Consider the following 24385-nt stretch of genomic DNA (forward strand, 5'->3'; position numbering starts at 1 on the left):
AGCTGGTGTGGCTCAGTGGGTGAGCATCGACCTGTGAACCAGGAGGTCAGGGTTCAATTCCTGGTCAGGGCACATGCTCAGGTTGCAGGCTCGATCCTCAGTGCGGGGTGTGCAGGTGGCAGCCAATCAGTGATTCTCTCTCATCATTGATGTTTCTATCCCTCTCTTCCTCTCCCTTCCAAAAGGTGGCAGGTTTTAAACTCAAGTAGAAATAGGAATGGTACAGTGTGGGTAATAGTAATAAAATGACCCTTTAATTCCATTGGACAATGAATGAGTTCCCACTTGAAATCTCAGCCAGATGAGAAAAAAGAGATCCAGTTGGCTTTGTTTTCTTCCCACAGGTCCCAGGTTCGATTCCAGTCAAGGCCATGCACATTGGTTGCGGGCACATCCCTGGTAGGGGGTGTGCAAGAGGCAGCTGGTCGATGTTTCTCTCTCATCGGCGTTTCTAGCTCTCTATCTCTCCCTTCCTCTCTGTTAAAAAAAAAAAAAATCAATAAAATACATTAAAAAAGAAAGAAAGCAGGTCTAATTAAACCAGTTTATTTTATATATATATATATATATATATATATATATATATAACTGGCTTAATACACACACACACACACACACACACATACACGAAGCTTGTGCATGCACAGTATAAATAAAGCTGTCACTGGCGCCAGTCACGTGTGTGTTTAAAATATATATATATATATTACATATATATATATATATATTACATATATTACAAAATGCTCACCTGCATTTTCTTCTAGTTCTTTAGTTGCATTTTATGTGTAAACTTTTTTTTTTATTAAATATATTTTTATTGATTTTGTACAGAGAGGAAGGGAGAGAGATAGAGAGCTAGAAACATTGATGAGAGAAAGTCATCAATCAGCTGCCTCTTGCACACCCCCTACCGGGGATATGCCGGCAGCCAAGGTACATGCCCTTGACCGGAATCGAACCCGGGACCTCTCAGTCCCCAAGCCGACGCTCTATCCATTGAGCCAAACCGGTTTCGGCACGTGTGTGTTTTGATCTGTCATTGTCGATCATGAATTTGGTTGATGCTTCTAATATAGGGAAAGGGCAAATAGCGATATTAAAATATTTCTTCTAATTAATTTCCTTTCGATGTGCACAATCAGTGCAAGAGCCACTAGTTTTAATATAATTGAATTTATCAGTGTTTTCAGTGCCTTATTTAAGAAATCCACTCATACCTCAGAGTCAGAAAGATATTTCCCATATTTCTCCTAAAATCTTGCCTTTTATAATTAAGTATTTAATATTCACCTAGAGATTACTTTTTATATTTAGTGTAAGATAGGGTCCAAATTTTCTTATTTCAGAGTTTATTCTTTTCCCAGTTATTTTTATTACTGCCCTTTTTTATATCAAGTTTCTGTATAATTGTGGGATTGTTTCTGGGTGTTCTGGTCTATTCCATTGAGCTTGCTTTCTGTTCTTTTAGTACCATACATGTTGGTTTGGGCTTGATGTGAATGGGTACCCGGAGGTTAATGGGATAATGTGCCTGTTTGACATTCTCCCGTACAACAGTTAAATTAAAGGGGTAGCTGCTCATTTACTAACGGACGACACAGTGTGGACTGAGAACGGCATTCTGACATTTTTACTTCAGATAAAGCAGTGTTTCTCCAGCAGAATGTCAGTGACTTTTCTCAGGAGTTCCTTACGTCTGACTGGATCTTCTCTCTCAATTTGTCTAGGCTGTTCAGCTTGACCCTGAAGAAGCTGGTCATGCTGAAAGAAATGGACAAAGATCTGAACTCAGTGGTCATCGCCGTGAAGCTACAGGTGAGTTGACAGGATTGTTTGTTCAGGGTTCAAAGAAGCTGATAACCTTTGCCCACTATTAGGGCTTCATAAGTGCTGATGGGGACCACCTCTCCCTTCACTCAGAACAGGAAGTGCAGCGCTGGAAAGACGATGGAGCTCGTGAGACCCCCCGATCCCAGTGCTGACTCTCAGTCAAAGCACTGAAGTTTCCTCAGCCTTAGTTTCTCCATGGAGAGAACAAAATGGCTCCTCTGCCTGCCTGTGACAGCCTGTGTGAAGGCCCAGTGACGCAGGTGCCAAGGCCGTGCTTGGTAAACCGTGCCTAGTCTGCTAGGGGGCTTATATCCCTTCAGCCTTTATCCAGGATTCATAGGCCACGCAGATACAGGGGTTGGGGTCTTCTTTGGGGGTTTTCTATAAGATAGAAGAAATTTATGGATTATTAATTCAGAATTAGAGATTAAAATTTTACTGGGATATTTTATATTCTAAGCAATTCCCACATTTAACTCCCTATTCTTGACTCAGTATCTTCGAGGGACCCAAAGTATTTCGCATACTTTTAAATATATATATATTTTATTGATATTTTATAGAGAAGGAAGGGAGAGGGGTAGAGTATTAGAAACATAGATCAGCTGCCTCCTGCCCATTCCCCACTGGATATGTGCCCGCAACCATGCTCTTGACCGGAATCAAACCTGGGATCCTTGAGTCCGTAGGCCGAAGCACTATCCACTGAGCCAAACCAGCTAGGGCTCACATATTTTCATATTCTAAGCATTCCTGAATTTCTAGGAAGAAGGGGAAAAGTGAATTAGAAAAGAGTTAAGGAATGTATTTGTTGCCAGCTCATTACTGAATGGCAGAGTGGGACTAGCAATTGAGGAGCTGGTAATTTATGTGGTCACTAAACACCATTACCAGACCTTCTTAACTGATAGTCTTCTCTGATGACGGCTCCCTAGAGTACACTGAGATTCTCAAATGCCTCTGGAATCATTAAATCGTTCTTGAATTCTTCCGCTTAAGCGTGGCATATATATTTAATTCTTAGTCATTAAAAAATAGCGAACTCTGTGGTAACTCTCTACTACCTGGATATTTTATGAGCCAGACCAACTGTCATGCAGCAGTTTTTTACTGCCATTGGTTTCATTAACATCCACATCTACAGCGCTCACAGTGTGCGACCCATACACTGAGATCCTTTGTTTCTGAGATAACATTTTCTTAAATTAGATCTCAAAACTTAAAACGTTTAAATTACTTGTTATGAATTCCTTTGTGTCCCACCTTTTCCTCTTACTCCCTGTTCATTTTGGGGCATGATTCTTCCAGTTCTGTGACACATACGCAGACACAAGGGGCCGGAAGAGAAAGTGTGGGCAAGCACGTGCAAGTGGGAGCTCTCAGCCTCTCCCCTCCCTTCCTGGCCCTGCACCCGTGTCTAGTCACAGGCATGTCCCACTGTGGGGCGTGGGCTTGTTTCCTTTGCGAAAAGCTGGTGCTTTCTAGTGCAGACACTGTTGTACGGTTTCGAAAGCTCCCTGCTGCTCTTACCACCCTGCCTTTGCCAGAAGAAATAATTTATTTCCTGGATAAATATTTAACATTCTATAAAATTTTAAATTATACCAAAAACTGCAAATATTCTGAATTTTATTGCTTTATTTCTAAGCAGTTGAAAGTAATTACAGATGTTATCACATTCATTTATCCAGCTATTCATTTAATACATATTTATTAAGCATCTATTATATGCTTAGCATTGTTCGAGGCACAGAGGCCTGATACAGCAGTGAACAAAACAGACCAAAATCCCTGCCTGAAGCACCTTTGCATTCTGGGAGAGGAGCAGTTCTCAGAATGAAGTCTGCAGACTCTGGGCTCCCTCACCCCCTTTCAGGAGAGACACTGGCTGAAGTGATCTTCATGATAACATGTGGCATTATCTGTCCTTTCCGCTTCTGGCGACATTGCATTGAAGTGGGCAGGGGTGGGTAAAGCAGCAGGTTCTCGGTGCACAGCAAGGCAGTTCCCCAGGTTGTACCAGTAGTTATTGCATTGTTTACCATCAGACCCAAAGGAAGCGAAAAAGGGCCAGTTTTGCTTACGAATGTCCTTGAAGAAATAGTAAAAATGGCTAATTTACTGTATCTTAACCCTGCACTCCCTGCCTTTCTAACATTCCGTGTGATGAAACGGGTAACATGCATGAAGCACTTCTGCTTCGTGGTGAAGAAGGCTGTGACCTCGGGGACAAGTGCTTGTGCAGCGAGTCAAAGTCCCTGCTTTTTCATGGAACCATTTTTACTGAGAGAAGGGCTTTCAGACAAACTGGTTACTCAGACTTGGGTATTCAGAAGTTATTTTCTTGAACTGTCACTTCAAAGGAAAGAACTGAGAATATTTTTGATAATGATAAATAAAATTTGAACTTTCACGTGAAAACCAGAATTTTTAAAAACCTGTCTCTGGCTCTGACCGGTTTGGCTCAGTGGATAGAGCGTCGGTCTGCGGAATCAAGGGTCCCAGGTTCGATTCCAGTCAAGGGTATGTACCTTGGTTGTGGGCACATACCCAGTGGGGAGTGTGCAGGAGGCAGCTGATCAATGATTCTCTCTCATCGATGTCTTTTTTTTTTTTTTTTAATATTTTTTAAATATATTTTATTGATTTTGTACAGAGAGGAAGGGAGAGAGATACAGAGTTAGAAACATCGATGAGAGAGAGAGTCATCGGATCAGCTGCCTCCTGCACACCCCCCACTGGGGATGTGTCCGCAACCAAGGTACATGCCCTTGACTGGAATCGAACCCGGGACCCTTCAGTCCCCAAGCCAACGCTCTATCCATTGAGCCAAACCAGTTTCGGCTCATCGATGTCTTTAACTCTCTATCCCTCTCCCTTCCTCTCTGAAAAGAAAATTAATAAAATATATTTAAAAAACAAAAACAGAAAACCTGTCTCTGTCACTGTAGTCTTAACAGCTTCCCAATTCTTATAGACTTTTCTGAAAATATCAGTGATGATTTTTTAAAATATTGTATAATGAAATATGTAACTTTTGAAAAATTTACATAATTCAGCAAACCATTATTTTCCAAATGACGATTGCATGAGGCCACAGAGTTATGTTGGGTAAAAGATTCATTCAAAGACCAAAATAGACCAATGGATTGGATTTTATTTTTAACTTTTTATCTGGAATAATTTTAAATTTACAGAAGAGATGCCGGAAAAGGACAATAGAGATCCTGTACACCCCTCAAGCCGCTTCTCCCAATGTTAGCATCTTCTTTAACCATAGTGCATTTATCAAAACTAAGAAATTATCACCTGTATGCCCTAGATGGTTTGGCTCAGTGGATAGAGTGTCGGCCTGTTGACTGAAGGGTCCTGGGTTCGATTCCGGTCAAGGGCACATAGGAAGGGAGAGGGAAAGAGAGAAAGAAACATCAATGATGAGAGAGAATTATTGATTGGCTGCCTCCCACACGCCCCCTACTGGGGATCGAACACAAAACCCAGGCATGTGCCCTTGGCTGGACTCAAACCTGGGACCCTTCAGTCCGCAGGCCGGCACTCTATCCATTGACCCAAACCAGCTAGGGCATCAATAATTTTTAAGAGTTTAAAAAGATATTGTGACTAAAGAGTTCAAAATTATTGTATTAGAAGGAAAGAGACAATAAATATAATAAATAAATAAACTTATATCCAGGCTTCCTTGAAATTTAGTCTATTCTTAAAAAAACATTTTGGATGGTAGAAGTCTGTCTTCCATTATTTAAATGGGAAAAATAGCAATGCATTTTCAGACATCTTAAACCTCAGCCTGTTTCCTGAAATATCACTATCTTTGACGATCCACAGAGCGTACCTTTATTTACAAAAGAAGAATTTAAAACACCAGTGACACCCTGGCCAGCTAACTCAGTTGGTTAGAGTGTCATCCCCTTATGCTGAGATTGTGGGTTCAGTCCCTAGTCAGAGCTCATACAAGAATCAACCAATGAATCATAAATAATGGAACAACAAATTAATGTTTGTCTCAAAAATCAATAAAATTTAAAAAATTAAAAATAAAACACCAGTGACTTAATTTTTAATATACAATATTAATATTCATTGATAGGTATCTTTTTGTGCTATAAGTAATGATTCTATAGTATCAGATTTAAATTGTTTTGCTTCTATACTGCAAATGAAGGTATACTATTATATAGATTTTAAATGATACATAAAGATACTAAAGATAATTTTTAAATTGGACTTAAGTTGGTATCCTAGGCACCTGGAAGAAGCAAATATTGGGACCATGAAGGTCTTAGTCCTTGGAGAAAGGGGGAAAGATGAAGCAGAAATGCATCATGCTTTTAAAGTGCCAGAGCTGTGACTGCACTGTACTCTATGTCCTGCTACCTGCCTATGCAGTTCCCTTTAACAGGTTTGCAATCCAGATAATGCATTTGGGATAGAAATGTTTACAGGTATTTATAGCACATATTTGGATAGTGAAAGTTCAGATAATGAGGACTGCTGCTGTTGGAAGGTGATGTGTCCTGTGGGGAAATAAGTAAATAATATAAGAGAAAGGGGATGGAGCAAGCGGGGTGAGGGCTGGGGTTACAAATTATAGTTTAGCCGGGACTGGTTTGGCTCAATGGATAGAGCGTCGGCCTGTGGACTGAAAGGTCCCGGGTTCGATTCCTGTCAAGGGCATATACCTTGGTTGCGGGCACATCCCCGGTAGGGGGTGTGCAAGAGGCAGCTGATCGATGATTCTCTCTCATCGATGTTTCTAACTCTCTTCCCTCTCTCTTCTTCTCTGTGAAAAATCAATAAAATATATTTAAACAACAACAACAAAAACAAATTATAGTTTATACGTGTTGGTCAAGGTAGGCCTCCCTGAGAAGACTTTGAAGGAAGTGGGGGAGGGAGCCATGCAGAAATCTGGAGGAGGAAGAGCATTCCAAGCAGAGGGAAACGCCAAGACAGGACCCAGAGGCAGGAGTGTGTCTGGATGCGTGTGGTTGGCATGTCTGGCAGAATCCAGCAGGAGGGGGCGGCCAGTGAGGCTGGAGAGGAGTGAGAGCTGGAGGAGGTGAGGTTGAACAGGGATGGGAAGAGGATGTGTGCAGATTATTGCAAGGTCTCTGGCTTTCGTTCTGTGGGAATTGGAGGGTTTCGCTCGAACAGAAAGTGATGGGACCGCTCTGGCTGCTGTGTGGAGAGAGACTGAAAGAGGAGCCAGGAGAACCAGCTGATAGGCTACAACAGTGAGGAGAGATGGTGGCAGGGTTTTTGATTAAGCAACTGGTGGGGTGAAAATGCCTCTAGGCGAGATGGGGAAGACTGGGTGAAACCGGTTTGGAGGGAAAGTCCAGATTTCAGGTTATCATATTATGTTTGAGATGACTATTAAACATCCAAGAGGAGATATCAAAAAGAGAGCTGAATATATGAGTTTAGAGTTCCAGGGAGAGGTGTGAGGGAGAGAAATCATTTGGAGAGTCATCGACACATTTGAGACCTTAAGTTAGATGAGATCATCGGGAGTGGAGTGCATATAAAGAAGAGGACAGGTCTAAGGATTGAGGCTCCAGGCACCCCACTATTAAAAAGTCATGGAGAAGAAGGACCTGAAATCAAGAAAGAGCAGCAGGAGGGAAAGAGGAAATCCAGGCGAGTGGTTTTCTGGAAGCCCAATGGAGGAAGTGTTGCTGACAGAGAGGGTGATGGCTCTGTCGGAGCTGCAGACAGGTTCTGGAAGGCGAGAACAGGTCGTCAGTTCCTCGGAGTGGAAGATAGCTGAGCCCTTGTCCGTAGCAGTTTTGGTGGAATGGTGGTATAGGAAGGCTGACTGGGATACATCTAAGAGAAATGGGAGAAGACTTCAAGAGAGCGAAAAGAGACAACTCTTGAGTTTGCTATAAAAGGAAGGTGAGGTAGGGGTGGTAGTCAACAGGGCATGTGGGGACAAGACCTTAAAAAAAATAATGGCATGTTTTTGTTAAGGGAAATGATTCAGAATAGAGAAGAAAGGTGATTATGTAGGCGAGGGAGAATGGCTAGAACAGTCTGAGTAAGTGAGAAGGGATGAGATCGCAAGGAGGGCGATTGACAGGACAGGAGCACGGGTTCATGTGTGTCCCAGGAGGGAGGAGGGTGTGAGTACAAAGGTGGTCAGGAAGTGGTGGGTGTGGCGGGAGCTGTGGGAGCTCTTTTCCTACTTTTCACTTTTCTCAGCAAAGTAGGAATCAAGATTATCGGCTTAAGATGGAAGGACTTGGAGAATGCAGAGATTGCTGGCAGCATGAAGATTTGGGGTCATACATTTAAAGTCAGAACTGTTAGCCTGATTATAGGATTCTCTCAGGCATGTTCAGCTGGTGCAGTTGGATTTAAACAGGTTGTAATTTACCAAACGAGTACTCAGAACAATAGCAGGCAAAGGAGTTAAGGGCATGTGCAAGGACATCCTTATAAAGATTGATGGTGGCACTTAAGCTGGGCAAGGAGGAAAGCAAGAACAGCAGGGACATGAGGGAGAGTGAAAGGGTGGGAGGATCAATGGGTTGTAGGTTTGGTGAGTTTGAAGGATTATCATTGTTGACAAACTAGAGAGAATGAGCTGAAAAGATAGGAAGTGCCAATAGAGAGTGAGTGGGATGCATAAAACTGAGATTTCTGGTAAGTATTGCTTGTATGATCATGTGAGTGGCTAGGACAAGTGTGAGGACAAGATCACTGGAAGAGAACTAGGGATTCAGAGTCGGGGGGTTGGGAAGACCATATGTATCATATCTGACAATGTCATGTGTAAGTTTAAAAGCTTACAACTTAATAAGATAAGCAACCTGGGTAAAGACATTTGATGAAATACGTATTCATAAATGGAAATTTACAAATGACCAAAAAACTAATGAAAACTTTGTCAAACTCATCAGGGAAATGCAAATTCCAACCACAATGATATTGCACTGAGCGCATCCATTAGAATCCACCAATCAGCTTTCCCGAGTGTTCATGAAGCTGTGGGGCTGCTGGTTTCTCTTAAAGTTAAAAACATGCATCTCCCTAAGACCCAGCACTTCCTCTCTTAGGCATTTGCCCAAGAAAAAGGAAAACACACGTCCCCACAGCCTTAACTTCAGCCATAATTACTGGAAACAACCCAAACTAGAAACAACCGATTGTGAATGTTCGGCAGCAGGAGCGTGCATAAACGAAGTGTGGTACACGTGTGCCCAGCACAGAACTCTGCTTCGCAATAAAAAGGAATGAATGGTCGGTGCAACAGCCTGTGTTGACCTCAAATGCAGTTTGTGGGCAGAAGAAGCCCTAGCAGAATAGTGCATACTGATGGTTCCGTCTCTGTGAAACTTTAGAACAGACCAAGCTAATCTATTGTGAAGGAAGTCAGAGCAGTACCTGCCTCTGGGAGGGGTGCAAGATTGGGAAGGTTCAGAGGGATTTTTCCAGAGTAAGTGTTCTCCATGTGGATACAGATGTGGGGTACTCAGTGTGTGCATCTATCCACTCATCAGTCTGCACTGGAGACCTGGCCACTTCACTGTGTTTAGGTCAAACCTCAACTTAAAAAAATCGTTTATAGACATTTACTTGCATTCCTCAGATCTTCCTGCGTAACTCTTGATAGTTTAGGATAGTTGGCTTCACTTTATTTTTTTAGAGCTAAAAGCACTGCGGTGTCTAATACAGTGGAAGTTGGGCGCAGGGGTGCTAAAAGGAAAGTTTCCTGGAAAAAGGTTGTAGTTGGGCTGAGACCTGAAAGACAAGTTGATTTGCCTGAAAGAGCATCTGAGAAGAGAAAAAACCACACCGACAGGACAGTGCTGCTGAGTGTCAGAGAGGAAGAGCCAGGCTGAGGGGAGCGTGGGGAGGTCACGCCACACCCTGGGGGATGGCACTTGCTCGCCTCTTCCTCGGAGTACTGGGAAAACTCGGACGCAGTTACAGACCATTCTAATGTGAGGACGCTTTGTAAACACACAGGACAGTAACAGCATACAGTGTACCTGTGGTGTGCCTTTATTCTAATACAACAAAGACTGGTAACAGCGTAGAGTTTTTCAAAGTTGTTTGCCAACATAGTATTCCTTTCAGTCCGGTTTTTGGAGACACGGCTTTGACATAGTTTTTTCTTGGTTTCAGGGTTCAAAAAGGATTCTTCGTTCCAATGAGATCATCCTTCCAGCCAGTGGACTGGTGGAAACAGAGCTCCAACTAACCTTCTCCCTTCAGGTAAGAATCTGCCCACAATATGCCATGTCCAGTCACGTCCCTCTGATCTGGAAACCGTTTGATCCAAGAGCAGACGTAGCCCCATAGATGAAAGTCACCCAGTGAATTAGCCAGAGCAGGAATGGATTAAAGTCACCTAGAGCTCACACGATTAGCCTGGAGGGCCAGAGTAGTCACTTAGCCAGCCATGATAAAGATGCCAAGACCTGAATGGGCTGCTGAAAAATATACCGTGTCTCATTCTTCTCTTTCCTTTCCTTAGATAAGGCTGTTAGCTCACCTATCCTACCACGCTCTGCCCCATCACCTCTTAGTGAGTCACAGCGCACAACCATTTTGCCCTCATCTTATAATCTCCTTTTTATGTCTGTCTTTCATCACAATCCCACTCGGCCAAATTGAATGCATAGAGAAAACACCTGAGCACATGGCCAGGAAAGAGGCAGTTTTCTGAAATGTGCTCTGTGCCAGGCACTGCTGTAGACAGTGGAGACTCAGTGGTGAAAAAGACAGGCAATATAAAGTCATCAGAGAACAAGATAATTTCTGATGTGAAGAGGACAGTGAAGGAGAGGAAACTGGGTAATCCTATCTAATAAAAGAGTAATACGCAAATTGACTATCACTCCAACACACAACATGGCTGCCCCCATGTGGTCAAAGATGGCCAGCAGGGAGGGCAGTTGGGAGGGACCAGGCCTGCAAGGGAGGGCAGTTGGGGGCAATCAAGCCTGCAGGGGAGGGCAGTTAGGGGTGACCAGGCCGGCAGAGGAGGGAAGTTAGGGGATACTGGGCTTGCAGGGAAGGCAGTTTGGGGGGGACCCAGGCCTGTAGAGGAGAGTAGTTGGGGGGACCAAGCCTGCAGGAGAGGGCAGTTAGGGGTATTCAGGCTGGCAGGGGAACAGTTGGGAGCCAACAGTCCTGGATTGTGAAAGGGATGTCCAACTGCCTGTTTAGGTCCAATCCCAGAAGGGTTGGGTCTAAATGGGCAGTTGGACATCCCTCGAGGGGTCCCAGATTGGAGAGGGTGCAGGCTGGGCTGAGGGGCACACACACAAGGCATCACTGAGGAGGAAAAGGAAGTATTTGAGCTGAGAGCTGGATTTTAGGAAAGAGCCAGTCACAAGATGATGGGGGCAAAAGGAAATGTAAGTTCAAACTGTGACGGCCCTAAGCCAGGCACAGGTTTTGATGGTCATGCATTTTGAAGCCCTCTTATTAGGTTTATAAACATGTGGGAGTAAGTCTTCTTGATGAATTGACCCCTTTTTTTCATCAAGTGATCTTCTCTTTGTTCTGTTCTTTGTTCTTTTGGACTGCAGAGTGGAAGCCAGGTACCAAGCAGAAGCAGACCCCCAGCAGCAATTCAATGACACTTCCTTTACCCTCTTACCCCTCCCTACCCATAAACAGACAGGAGATGGGGAAGCCCAAAAAGATCGTGTGCCCTCTAGCAGAACAATCCCACCAAGGCCCCAGTTGCTCATTAACCATGCTTGACTCTGTTTTGCACTTGGCAGTACCCTCACTTCCTGAAGCGAGATGCCAATAAACTGCAGATCATGCTGCAAAGGAGAAAGCGTTACAAGAACCGGACTATCTTGGGCTATAAGACCCTGGCCGTGGGACTCATCAACATGGCAGAGGTGAGAGGAACACAGTCTCCAGATGGTTGGCCTTTAAATTATTTTCTGAGAGACACACCAGGCCCAGCCATGACAGCCTAGCAAATGATTTTCTCAGCCTGCTGGTGGGGTGTTTCATTTGATAAGTTAATTCTTATATTGGAAATGCAGGATATACCTCTTTTTTCAAGTACTTTCTCCTACGCATCAAGTTTTTTTTTTCTTTAATTTAAAAAAAAAAAAATCACACCCTGACCTGTTTGGCTCAGTGGATAGAGCGTTGACCTGCAGACTCAAGGGTTCCAGGTTCGATTCCGGTCAAGGGTATGTATCTTGGTTGCAGCCACATCCCCAGTAGGGGGTGTGCAGGAGGCAGCTGATCGATGTTTCTAACTTTCTATCCCTCTCCCTTCCTCTATGTAAAAAATCAATAAAATATTTTTTTTAATTCAAACTTATAGAAAGGTTGTAAGAATATATAAGGAATTCTCATATACCCTTTACCCAGATTATCCAGTGTTAACATATTACCACATTTGCCTTATTTTTCTCTATGTATATATTTGTGCATTTTCTTTTCTGAACCATTGAGAGTAAGTTGCAGACATGATGCCCCATTGCACATTAATATTGCTCTACGTTAATTTCTTAAGTTATGTGAAACCATGCCTTCATGAAGATCAGGACAGTGTCACTGATACAAGGTTATCATCTAATTCAGAGTCCCCATTCCAATGATTGTGCCATGCTTCAATAATATCCTTCTAGGTCAATGGTTGGCAAACTCATTAGTCAGCAGAGCCAAATATCAACAGGACAACAATTTAAATTTCTTTTGAGAGCCAAAAACTGACTTCTGCGCATGGCTCACAAAGTTTCAATCGCACTGTATGTGCGCGCTCGCATGTGATACTTTGTGGGAGGGCCACACTCAAAGGGCTAAAGAGCTGCATGTGGCTCGAGAGCTGCAGTTTGCCGACCACTGTTCTAGACCCAGGATTTAACCTAGGATTGTGTGTTGTCATGTCTCCTTAGTCTCCTTCAACCTACAACAGGCCTTGTCTTTCATGCCCTTACCATTTTTTAAGAATACAGGCTGGTGACTTTATGGAATGTTCCTTATTTGGATTTGTCTGGTGTTTTCTGAAGATTAGGTTCAGAATATATATTTTTGGCAGAATTACCATAGAATTAATTATGTGTTTTTCTAGTGATTTGTCCCATTACTGGTGATGTTAACTTTTATTGCTTGATTAAAATGGTGTCTGCCACAATTTCCAATATAAAGCTAGTAAATATTTTGTATTTACCAATTTAAAAATATTTTATATTTTGAGACTATGGAACAGTCTTTTTCACCAACTAGTTTGAGCATCTGTGATTTTTGCCTGAATCAGTTACTGCTTTGATAGTTGCAGAGAGTGAATTTCTAACCCCACCATTCCTTCTATATATTATTAGTTGGCTTTATGTTATAGACGGAACTTTTCTTCCCCGTTTATTGATTGATTCATTTATTTGAATCAGTAATGGACTTATGGATTCCTGCTTTATGGTGAAGTCTGATCTGCTACTATCATTATTTACTTCGATGCTCAAATTATTTCCAATTTGGCCAGTAGGAGCCCCTCTGGCTAGCTCTTATATCCCTTTTTAAAAATATATATATTTGTATTAATTTCAAAGAGGAAGGGAGAGGATGAGAGAGAGAGAAACATCAGTGATGAGAGAGAATAATCGATCAGCTGTCCCCTGCACACCCCACACTGGGGATCGAGCCGGCAGCCTGGTCATGTGCCCCGACTGGAATCGAACTGTGACCTCCTGGTTCATAGGTCGATGCTCACCCACTGAGCCACACTGGCCAGGCCATCCTTTTTACTCTTCACACACTTGTTTACTTTCTGATGTAAAGCGTTAGACTCATCTTGTACTTTTTCTTACCCAGCCTTGGAATGAACTGGTCCTCTGAGGAGCCCTGGTTCCGTTAGTGGAATATGGCATTTAGAAACCAAGATCTGGGAACTAGGAGTGCTCATTTTCCCAGCTGGGGTATCACTGCTTCTAAACAGAGCCAGGGAATATATGTACATATATGTGTATGCACATATGTACCCATCCACATCATGTCTATTTCCCCATCTATATCTACCTAACTGATCATAAGCCCACATGCCAATCAATTCCAATCCGACACCACAGAGCTTATTCTAGCCTCTCCATATTTCTGATCACCTCTCCAGCCGTGAGAAACAGGCTCCTGTGGTCCTCGGGTGCTTGCAGTTCCCCTCCATGCCAGGCAGAGCCTCTCAGCTCTGGCACAGGGGAGGCAGAGGGGGGCCACAAATCCGTTCTCAAACTTATTTCTGTACGTTAGTGCGTTAAATAGGGGGAAATGTGGCCGTAATAAGTGGAACATGTGGGATAGTCCCACCATCTTTCTGTCCTCTTCAGGTTTGGTATCAGTACGAGGGCCTGGGGGCAGTGCGGGGATCTGCATGCCAGGTTTCCTTTCGCTCTCTCCTGTGCTGTGAGGGGAGCCCCCCAGCCTGGAGAACTAGCTTCTCTGTGAAGGACCTACGCCAGAATGTCATCCTAGACTTTGGCAGCCATTTTCGATCTCAGGCCTTGATTTTTATCTTTAAGCACGTGGTCTGACTGGTGGTTGGCACTTCCAGAGACAGTTTAAAAATAAGCCTTTGACCGGCATAGGAGAGTAGCCATACATTGGCAGATAGTGAGAAAGGAAAGGATTAGCAGAATGCCATGCCCGTTGGCTTGCACGTCCACTTGGGTCTGTGGAAACGGACACCTCTGCGGACCGCTCCGCAGTAAGGCGTTTCCGTTGCCCTGTGACCTAGGTGATGCAGCACCCTAACGAGGGCGCCCTGGTGCTGGGCCTGCACAGCAACGTGAAGGACGTCTCTGTGCCTGTGGCAGAAATAAAGATCTACTCCCTGTCCAGCCAGCCCATTGACCACGAAGGAATCAAATCCAAGCTGTCTGGTAAGATGCCTGCCGTGTCCGGAGGCCCCGTGGATCCGGAGGAGCCCTCACTGATCTCCGGGTGGGGAAGGGGGATGAGTTAGTGCCTAAAATGTCCTTAGGAAGGAGTTAGAGGTCCTGAAAACACAACGTGGCCTGCCATGGCCGCGGCCTTCCTCCGCCCGCCACATTCCCGCCCGCAGAGCCAGGATTGCGCCAGCCTCGGGCCAGGCCTCCACGGCGAGGTTTCCTTACTGAGGTGTCTGTTTCCAGATCGTTCTCCTGATATTGACAATTACTCTGAGGAAGAGGAGGAGAGTTTCTCTTCAGAGCAGGAAGGCAGTGATGACCCCCTGCACGGACAGGTAACTCCATAGGCGGGGCCTGAGAGCAGTGCCAGGCCTGGGGCTTCCCAGCCTCACTCTGTCCCCTCCCGCCCAGGACCTGTTCTATGAAGATGAGGACCTGCGGAAAGTGAAGAAGACCCGGAGGAAACTCACCTCCACCTCCGCCATCACCAGGGTGAGCCTCCGAGTGTGGGGAATGTGTGAGCCGAGATTTTCAGTTGATGGCGGGGGCATGGGAAGGTCTACTCAAGGTTTTAAAGCCTCACATGACCGCCCCCTCAAGGTTCTGATATCCCCCTGCGCACTGCCTCCTCCACCACCTAATTAAGAATCACGGATGTAACGGTTGTCTTAGGATAGAAAAAAGGTTGAGAATGGTTGTTTGAAACTTTGGAACAGGTAATGCTTCCTCCGGGAGCAGAACACCACAGACACCCACCTTCCCTCCCAGGAAATGATGGTGCATGTTCCGTCCTGCCCCCTGCATGGAGGAAGCCAGTCCTCTAGGAGGATCGCTGTTTTAGTCACGTATTGGATTTACCCAGAAATAATTGGCTAGTGCTTAGAACTGTGGACTTGATATGGTTTAATTACATTAGATACAGTTCCTCCCTTAATGGGTCCATAACCTTAGAGACAAGTGCCGTTGGATTATCTCCTGCATAAGATTTCCTCAGGAGTCACTGTTTTTGGTGAAATTAAGAGTCCTGAAACACTAAATATCTGAATTTCTAAATTAACTTTGATGATGGAGTTTCTGTGTGAAAATGTGGGAGAGGAGTTTTTAGGAGAGAATTTCACCGTTTCATTTCCCCCAGAGGCTTCCTGATTCTCCCTAGTGCAGTCTGGTAGTCTAGGGATCCCAAGAGCAGATTCCCATCACCTTCGGAGTGACCTGAATGTGGGCCAGATCTCCCAGATGGTTATTGTATCTGAGCTGGTGTCCCACCGTGGAGCCAGACTGTCATGGCCAGTCCTCCCGAGGTGCCACTGCCAGGGGAGTCCTCCAGACCGGGCCTTGGTTCCCTGCGGACTCATGACTAGAGAGAGTGAAACTGTGTCCTAGTCCTTGATTGGCTCTCTGTGGTCGCCATAGCTTCCTGCTACACGGCCAGAGTTCAGTGCTCCTCCTAACACTCCCCACTCCCCCGCAGGCTTTTGTTATTAGCTGCAGGCACTTTTCAGTCTCCTTTCCAGAGGCGAGGTGATCGTGCTGTAGTTTCTGTCTCCTTTTGTGCACATGCTTTATTCTCTCCCTGCCAAGAACATTTTGTTCTAGACGTGAATCGAGGTGCTGCTCTTACACGTCTGTCACTGTGATCCCAAGTTTTTCCTCTGCTGGGAATGACCTTTCCTCCTTTGGAAGCCCTCCCTTTCTTGAAGGCGTAGTGCCATCTTACTTGTAAGTTGGTCTTTTCCATCCCCAAACAGTGAGACTGTCATTCAGGCAGGAAGTACTTATGGCCACAAGGTAGGCATTGTGCCCAGAGTTGAAGACAGAGAGATAAGGAGGGCCATCAAGGAGCTCACAGTATCTAGTGACACAAGCACATCTAAACAGCTCAGTGGGACGGGTGCCAGCGGGGAGAGCTTTGTGTAAGGGGTAGAGGTGGCCAAAGGCAAACGTGACCACTGAGCAGGAGTGCCAAGAGGGCTTCAGGGAGATGCTGAGATGTGGGTTTCTCAGGATAAATAGAACTTTGCCAAGTGGGTCTGGGGGCAAGATTTAGTCAAGGCAGAGGATACCAGTAGAGAGCCCAGCTCTTCACAGAACTGTAAGCAGTTAGTTTCCACTTGAACGTGGGGTGGAGGGGTTGAAGGGTGACATGAGGCTAGAGACAGAACTAGCCCTCCGGGCAGACATTGGTTTGGCTCTTAATCTCTGTCACCCAGGCAGTGCGGCCCACTGAGACCTCAGGTCAGAGAGGAGCATGATTAGATCTGCATTTGGAATGGTCACTGGGTTTAGAGGGACAGACTGGAGAGTGGCTGGACATGGGCCGGTGCCTGCTGAGGCTGATGCAGTGATCCCAGGGAGGCGAGGAGAGAGCCCGGAGGGAAGCAGCAGTGTTGCAGTGGAGAGAGGTAGCAGTTACGGAACACGGGGCAGGAAGGAGAGGGAGAGACTCCATGTTCAGAGTCGGGCATTTGGGTGCATGGTGACATTAGTAACCAGGGGAGGGAGTATAAGGAGAAGACAGTGAGTTCCTGTTTTTGGAAACACAGAGTCTGAGATGCCTGTGTACGTGCAGGTGATCAGCACCATGGGTCTGAAGGACAAGAGAAAGTAATGAGTGCAGGTGCGCATGTGATGTTACCAGCGTGAGCGTGGTGCAGGGCCCTGGGCACCCTGAGACCTCCTCCTCGCTCCTGCGCCCAGGGCACCAGGACCCGTGCTGTGCCCTGGAATTAGTCATAGATTTGAAGTGCCGAAGGGCAGAAGCTGTCTCTTCCCACCTTTGTGTCCTCCCAGTTTCTCACAAAATATGCTCTCAACCCCTCTGTTGACTTGATTGCAAATGGGTGTTAAGAACTGTTGTGCCATTTGTCCCTACAGCAACCGAACATCAAACAGAAGTTCGTGGCCCTCTTGAAGCGGTTTAAAGTTTCAGATGAGGTACGACCCCTTACTCTCAAGGTGGATGGTGAGTAAATCTCCCTGAGTTGCACCCTTGTTCCTGGGGTGCACTCTTCATGCCACTGGGAGTCAAGATTCCGGGACCCCCTGGCGAGAAGGTAGCTAACGAAGGGCTTTAAGCTACTTGAAAAGAGAAAGACTTCACACGTAGCACCCAGGCTTCTCGGCATTTGGAGTTGGGCAGCAGGGGTACACCCCACCGTTGCTTGACACCAGCCTCCGGTACAGGGTCAGCAGGAAATCCAGCTATTGTAGGTCCCCTTCCCGCCCATTCCAAGGGGGACATTGTGAGCAATAGCTGTGTGAGGCCGGAGTGTCTTCAGTGCTCCAACCTTGAGTAACCAAGAGTTGGCCCTTGATAGAGCAGCAGTCTCTCCCTGGGCTCTAGCCGGCCTGGGGCCGGTTGTCACTGGGTCATGGCTCCCGGGCTTTCTTGTGCCTGCTCCTTGGGAGAGGGATGCTGGCACTGCCACTTTTCCTGACACCAGGCTCACAGAGAGTGCCCCGAGGAGGGTGAAACTATGGCCTGTCCCTTATAGGGACTATCCAGGGGGCCAGTGTACCTGTCCAGGAGGAAGGAGTTGCAGGTCCACAGTAATTGTAAATCGGGATTACCCTAAACTGAAGACCTTTGTCCCTGCAGGTGGGCTTTGGGCTGGAGCACGTATCCCGGGAGCAGATTCGCGAGGTGGAGGAGGACTTGGATGAACTGTATGATAGTCTGGAGATGTACAACCCCAGCGACAGCGGCCCTGAAATGGAGGAGACAGAGAGCATCCTTAGCACTCCGAAGCCCAAGCTTAAGTGAGACCCCAGCTCCTCTAGCAAACCTCTGCTTCCCAGCCCTCCTCATGTCCCCCCAGCGCCAGGGAATCCCCAGGCTTCGTTCTTGTGGAGCCTCCATCTGTCTGGACAAAGTCCATGTGTTTGCTTCTAACTGACAAAGGCCTTCAGGCCATGTCCCTACCTGTCCCGCTCTGCCGTGTCCCCTCACCAGGTGTCCTTGAGGCCAGATCACTGATCGTTCTGGAACACCAGCTCCCCCAGCTCCCAGGAGCGCTGTGCTGGCCCTGGCGGCTGCTGACTGGCTGTGCTTCCTCACCGCAGGCCCTTCTTCGAGGGGATGTCGCAGTCCAGCTCACAGACGGAGATCGGCAGCCTCAACAGCAAGGGCAGCCTCGGCAAAGACACCACCAGCCCTGTGAGCAAGCCCAGTGGCTGTGGGGGGGGACCTGTGTTGGGGCTGAGCACTCTGCGCCTTCTGCTCGGGGCTCATTTTGGGACCTCGGAAGAGCACCTCCTCTCGTTTCAACCTTGGTTGTCATCTCGGTCCTCGCTGCGAGCTTAGCTGTCTGAAGGCATTGCTGTAGCCGGTTGGGTGTTCTTTTTGGTCTGACCCCACCTCAGTTGGAGCCTTCCCTCTCAGAAGGGAGTGTGGCATCCACCAATGGTAATCGATGAGGCATTCCAGGCTGGAGAAGGAACAGGTGCAAAGTGGGCTGGAAGCCCATAGGTCTGTTCAGAAGACATGGAACTTAGGTAGATTTATTTATAAAGGGACGGTGCTCTCAGATAACTTAAAACTTAGTGGGCAGGTTCCTGTTTGGCCTGGTGACGAGGAGAAAGGTGCTGACTGCTGTAGCCTGGGAGCCCAGCATCACCCGGGCCGTGCTCAGTTCCCGGTCGGGAAGGCTCTCCCTCAGAGGGTCAGAGGCAGGGACCCAGGCGATGCTCCATCTGTCTCAGCCCTGGGAAGCTGTCCTTCCCCTTGTTTACAACTAAAGGCAAGAAGACGATGTGTATGATTTTAGAAAGCCCAATGTCTTATGTCAAAGAAATTGAATCTTTTTAGTCTTCCTATTCTTGCCGCTTTAAGAAAAGGAATACAAAATTCACCCTGCAAATAGGTATTAATTGTGGGGAAATAATATGAAGCATGTGAGGTGCTTTTCCCCTGAAAAGCACTGTCGGTGGTGTGCACCTGTCCCAAGTGTGCAGCTAGTGAGGGGTCAGCTGGTGGGCTGCCTTACTGCCTGCTGCCTCCAGGTGGGGCTGTCTTCCACCCAATCTCTCTTCCTGGTGAAGGCACAGCAGGCAGTCCATCCTAGAATGGTGACACCAGATGGCGTTAGTGAGGAAAGGAAGGATGGAAAGCAGCCTGCACCAGGAATCACTGAGAATACCGCCACAGGGAGACTTGGGGCCTGCACTTGCAGACCCCGTGCTCTCAGCAACTTTCCAGCCCAGGCTCCTGTGACCTGGAGCTGAGGCAGTCTCACTTTACTGTTTGTGTTTGTCGAGGCGGCTGGATGGCCCTGCTGAATCACCACTGTCCACGTGGACAGATCTTAGGCCACTAGAGCCAGATTCCGTCTTAAAAATAAACATAGGGCCAAGACCGGTTTGGCTCAATGGATAGAGTGTCGGCTTGGGGACTGAGAGGTCCCAGGTTCGATTCCGGTCAAGGGCATGTGCCTTGGTTTTGGGCACATCCCCAGTAGGGGTGTGCAAGAGGCAGCTGATCGATGACTCTCTCTCATCGATGTTTCTAACTCTCTATCTCTCTCCCTCCCTCTCTGTACAAAATCAATAAAATATATTTTAAAAAATAAAAAATAAACATAGGGATGGCTCTTCTAGAGAGAAGCCTGGGGCCTGCGGAGGAAAGACCTGTCAGTGTCGTAGGAATGCAGAACGGGACTCTGCTGTAACAAACGCAGTTCAGTGATTAATGAGGCACAGCACCCAGCAGGTGACCGCTCAGCAAATGCTAAGGACCGTTGGTATTAAGAAAACTCTTTTCTCCTAATGATGGTGTCTCTGGGTTGTTGGGGTGTGTGTAGGCTTCGCTTTACTCTTGTTACATGGCTTACAACATTTAGGAAAATCTCCTTAGTGCTTTGAGCTGCAGGTGCCTTGTTCATAAGGAGAAGGTGCTGGCATGGGAGCCTAGGTGGCTGTAAAGGCAAGGGGTAGCAGTCTTTACAATATAATGGGCTAAGGGTCTCTGTTTAGGCAGAACGTTTATTTGGGGCCGTGTAGGGGTGGGTTGCAAGCATGTGCTCTGGAGTCAGACTGAGTTTGAATCTTGACTTCACCAGTTCATCCACTGACTGTACTGGGGCAGTTGCCACACCTTCGTTCCTCATTGGTGTAGCTCTGCAAAGCGCATGCCTTACAAGGCAGTGAAGATACAGTGAGAGGGTGCAGGTAACACGTCTAGCATGGCGTCTGGTTGATGGACGGACTGATATACTGTGGTTAATGGAAGCTAGATGTCTTTTTAGTGAGTCCTTCAGATTCTGCTTTTCTTGGCTAGATTTCAAGTTCGCTTTGCTGATTCTCTGTGATAATTCTATTCTGAAGAGCCCCATATGTTTTGATGTGGGTGTGGAACTTTGGAATTCTTTTGTCTGAGAGGCACTTTGGGAAGGAAGGACAGATAGAAGCTGTGCTCTTACGAGGAGAGCTTGTAAATGTATTAGGAAAAGATTCTGAGCTTGTGCTCCATGGGCAGGCCTGTGCATGCTGCCCCTTTTGTCCTTGCTCCCTGATACCCTGTCTTTGCTGTTTATTTATTTTTCTTAATCTTTCTTTTTGTTCCCCAAATTTTAGAGGATTTTGTTTATCACTAGAAGCAGAAGGAATTTCTGCTAATACAAATTATTACAGTTCTTGAGTGTTCCCAAGACCTGTGCACACAACAGCGACCTTATTTGCTGTGTAAGCTGGTAACAATAAGTCCTGCCAGTGCTGCTGCTGGGGCAGTCAGGAGAGGCGGCCCTCCAGTCAGGACTGGCTGCTGCTGAAGACTGCTGCTTCCATGCACTGAACATAGTGGTGGCAGAGACTAGTACTTCATCACAGTGATAGCCGAAAACATCCCCACACCCCGGAGCCTGGCACCCTCCGCAGCAGCCAGCATCGCCCCGCGGCACAGTGCTTCCGAGTGCTACCTCTGCCTCCAGTGCCACGCACGCAGACAGATACGGCTACTGCACTGCCAGTCCCGGCGCCTGCAGAGAGAGAAGCCCTTAGTGTCCACAGGAGCAGGAATGGAAACTCAGAGTTGAGTTTGCTCCTAGTGGGTTGCCAGGGACATCCAAGAGAGTCATTAAATAGCTGACAGGTGCCCTCCAACCCCAAACCAAGTTAAAGATGTTGTCGAGTGTGCCAGCTTTTCTGTGGAAACATGCTGTGGCTGCAGGGCATGCTACTTTAAAACCTTCCAGCGGCCCTAGCTGGTTTGGCTCAGTGGATAGAGCGTCAGCCTGTGGACTGAAGGGTCCTGGGTTTGATTCCGGTCAAGGGCACATGCTTGGGTTGTGTGCTCTACCTCTGGTAGGGACGTGCAGGAGGCAGCTGACCAATGATTCTCTCTCATCATTGATGTTTCTATCTCTCCCTCTCCCTTCCTCTCTGAAATAAATTTTTAAAAAATATATTAAACACACACACACAAAAAAAAAACCCTTCCAGCAAAATGGTGTTATCGCCCATCATTTGTCACACTGAGACCCAAAATTGAGTGAAATCCTCTTCAGTCTTAAGTCTGACCAGGACTTTGCCATGATTCTGTTATGTTAACATTGGTTATTACATAGTGTATATGAGGTAGCTATGCAATCTGGAGACAGCTGATTGTGTATGGCTCTGAACCAAACCATCTCAAAATCTGAGGTCACAGGGTCTGTTTAAAGTATGTTGGGTTAGTCTTGGAGCTGGCTTAGAGCAGTGGTTCTCCACTAGGGATGACTAGTTGTCTCCCAGGGGACGTTTGCAATGACAGCAGCCATTTTTAGTTGTCACAACAGGAGGCAGGTGGGGACAGAGGCCTCTGCTGGGATCTAGTGGGCAGAGGCCAAGGGTGCTGCCAAACAGCCTGCAGCACACAGGGCAGCCCAGCCTCGAGAGATGTGCCCCGGCTGTCAGCAGTGCCAGTTGGAGAAACCTGGTTCAGAGTATGACTCCGGCGCCTTCTTCTTCTTTTTTAATTCTCACCTGAGGATGTTTTTATTGATTTTTTTTTTAAGATAGGAAGGGTAAGAGAGAGACATTGATGTGAGAGAGAGACATCAATACGTTTCCTCCCATACCCACCCCAACTGGGGATCAAACCCACAACATAGGTATTCACTCTGACTAAGAGTCGAACCCACAGCCTTTTGGTGTACAGGACGATGCTCCAACCAGCTGAGCCTTCTAGCCAGGGCACAGGGGCCTGCTTTTGTGATCCTTGTTCATTAGTTTGCCAAGTGACCCCTTGAGCCTCTTAATCTGATATTTATCAATACTCTAACTTACTCAGAGGAAGGACTTGAAGTGATTAGAAAGAAGTAGGATATCCTGGATCTTTTCTGACTTCCTGGTTCCCCACAAGAACCAGAGATTCACTGAGGCCAATGCCTTTTTTCTGGGGCATTTGAGATCTTGCTCCCAGCACTGTCGTCAGTTTGCCTCAAATAATTCTTGTAACGGTTTTTTGTTTTGTTTTGTTTTTTAATACCTTTTCTGTGTCTAAGTCCCATAACTCTTAACTGGTCATGACATTGACATTGATACATGCACAACCAGAAGCAATATTTGCAAATATTAAAATCCTGGCTGTTTATCTATATTAGGAGTGTCGAACTCAATCAGAGAAGGGGCCAAAATCTAAAATCCAGCCTAAATCGCGGGCCGAATGGTTTACTGAAGAGTCATAAACTGTCATTGTGATGGAAACGCAGCGGAGTGCAGTGATGACAGCGCGGTGCGGGCCACATTGCAAGGCCTGGCGGGACGGATTTGGCCCGCGGGCCTTGTGTTTGACACATGTGATCTATATTGGCAAAATAAGTTTTTAATATTTATGAGAAATGCTAAGAGTTGAGAACAATGGGATAATCAGTTCACACCTAAAAGGCTTACCATTGGTTGTCTTTGTTTGGTATATTCTGTTTGAGGGTTTTCTATAATAGATGTTAACACCGAGCAAAAAGCATTTGGCTATTAGGGATGTCTTCAGTCTCAAAATCAAGGACCTGCACTATAAGATCCTCCTTTCTTCTCAGCAGTTTCTGACAAGCAGAAGGGGTCCCATAGTTCCTCCTGGGTGAGGGGCTTTCCCGGGTCCAGGGCCAGCCTTTGTGGACCCCGTAGAAAAGCCCTCTAAGCTTTGAGCTGCTCTTCCCTAACGACATTTGTCAGAGTCAGAAACTGTGGCTCCATGGCTCACTGTGGTGTTGATTTAGTGACTATAAACATGACTGACCTCTGGCTTAGTTTTCACCAAAATAACCTCTTTATAAGATGGTTATAAGATGAAAATCCCAAAGGTTGCATTAGATCATGAAATTTTTAAGTTTCTAAGGTAACTAGAAAACAAGTTGGTGGTGATCATTTTGATCGGTGATGACTAACTATTATAATTTTTACAGATGGAATTGGCTGCTCTAGAAAAAGTCAAATCTGCTTGGATTAAAAATCAAGATGACAGCTTGACTGAAACAGACACCCTGGTATGTATAGCTCAGCCACCCGTTTCAGCTGTTTTGAAATGGTTTTTGTATCTTTAGAAACAGGCAAAAAGACCCTCAGGAACACCACGGGAATTTTACCTACATCCGTGGCCTTTGAATATCCTGTGTTCTCTTCCTCCTGAAATCCTTCGCATGGAGTATAACCAGGAGACCAGGTTACTTCACCAATTACAGCTGAGCAAATGCTGATTT

At 46.2% G+C, this 24385-nt stretch overlaps 1 protein-coding gene across 3 annotated transcripts in view; it reads left to right on the forward strand.

The window, feature by feature from the left end:
* The window catches only part of PACS1 (phosphofurin acidic cluster sorting protein 1), an 80931-nt gene that overhangs the window by 44157 nt on the left and 12389 nt on the right, over window positions 1-24385 (forward strand). For 2 of the 3 annotated variants that reach the window (XM_036416522.2, XM_036416523.2), the window contains exons 2-11: window positions 1731-1818; window positions 9988-10077; window positions 11598-11723; window positions 14564-14708; window positions 14961-15052; window positions 15129-15209; window positions 17592-17651; window positions 18316-18476; window positions 18780-18873; window positions 24092-24172. In XM_036416522.2, coding sequence (XP_036272415.1) covers window positions 1731-1818; window positions 9988-10077; window positions 11598-11723; window positions 14564-14708; window positions 14961-15052; window positions 15129-15209; window positions 17592-17651; window positions 18316-18476; window positions 18780-18873; window positions 24092-24172 — 1018 coding nt within the window. Of the gene's footprint in view, window positions 1-1723; window positions 1819-9987; window positions 10078-11597; window positions 11724-14563; window positions 14709-14960; window positions 15053-15128; window positions 15210-17591; window positions 17652-18315; window positions 18477-18779; window positions 18874-24091; window positions 24173-24385 lie in introns of all 3 variants that reach the window. The other variant, XM_036416524.1, reaches the window with a different exon arrangement.

Source organism: Pipistrellus kuhlii, unplaced genomic scaffold (assembly GCF_014108245.1).
Source record: "Pipistrellus kuhlii isolate mPipKuh1 unplaced genomic scaffold, mPipKuh1.p scaffold_m20_p_56, whole genome shotgun sequence".
NCBI lineage: Eukaryota > Metazoa > Chordata > Mammalia > Chiroptera > Vespertilionidae > Pipistrellus > Pipistrellus kuhlii.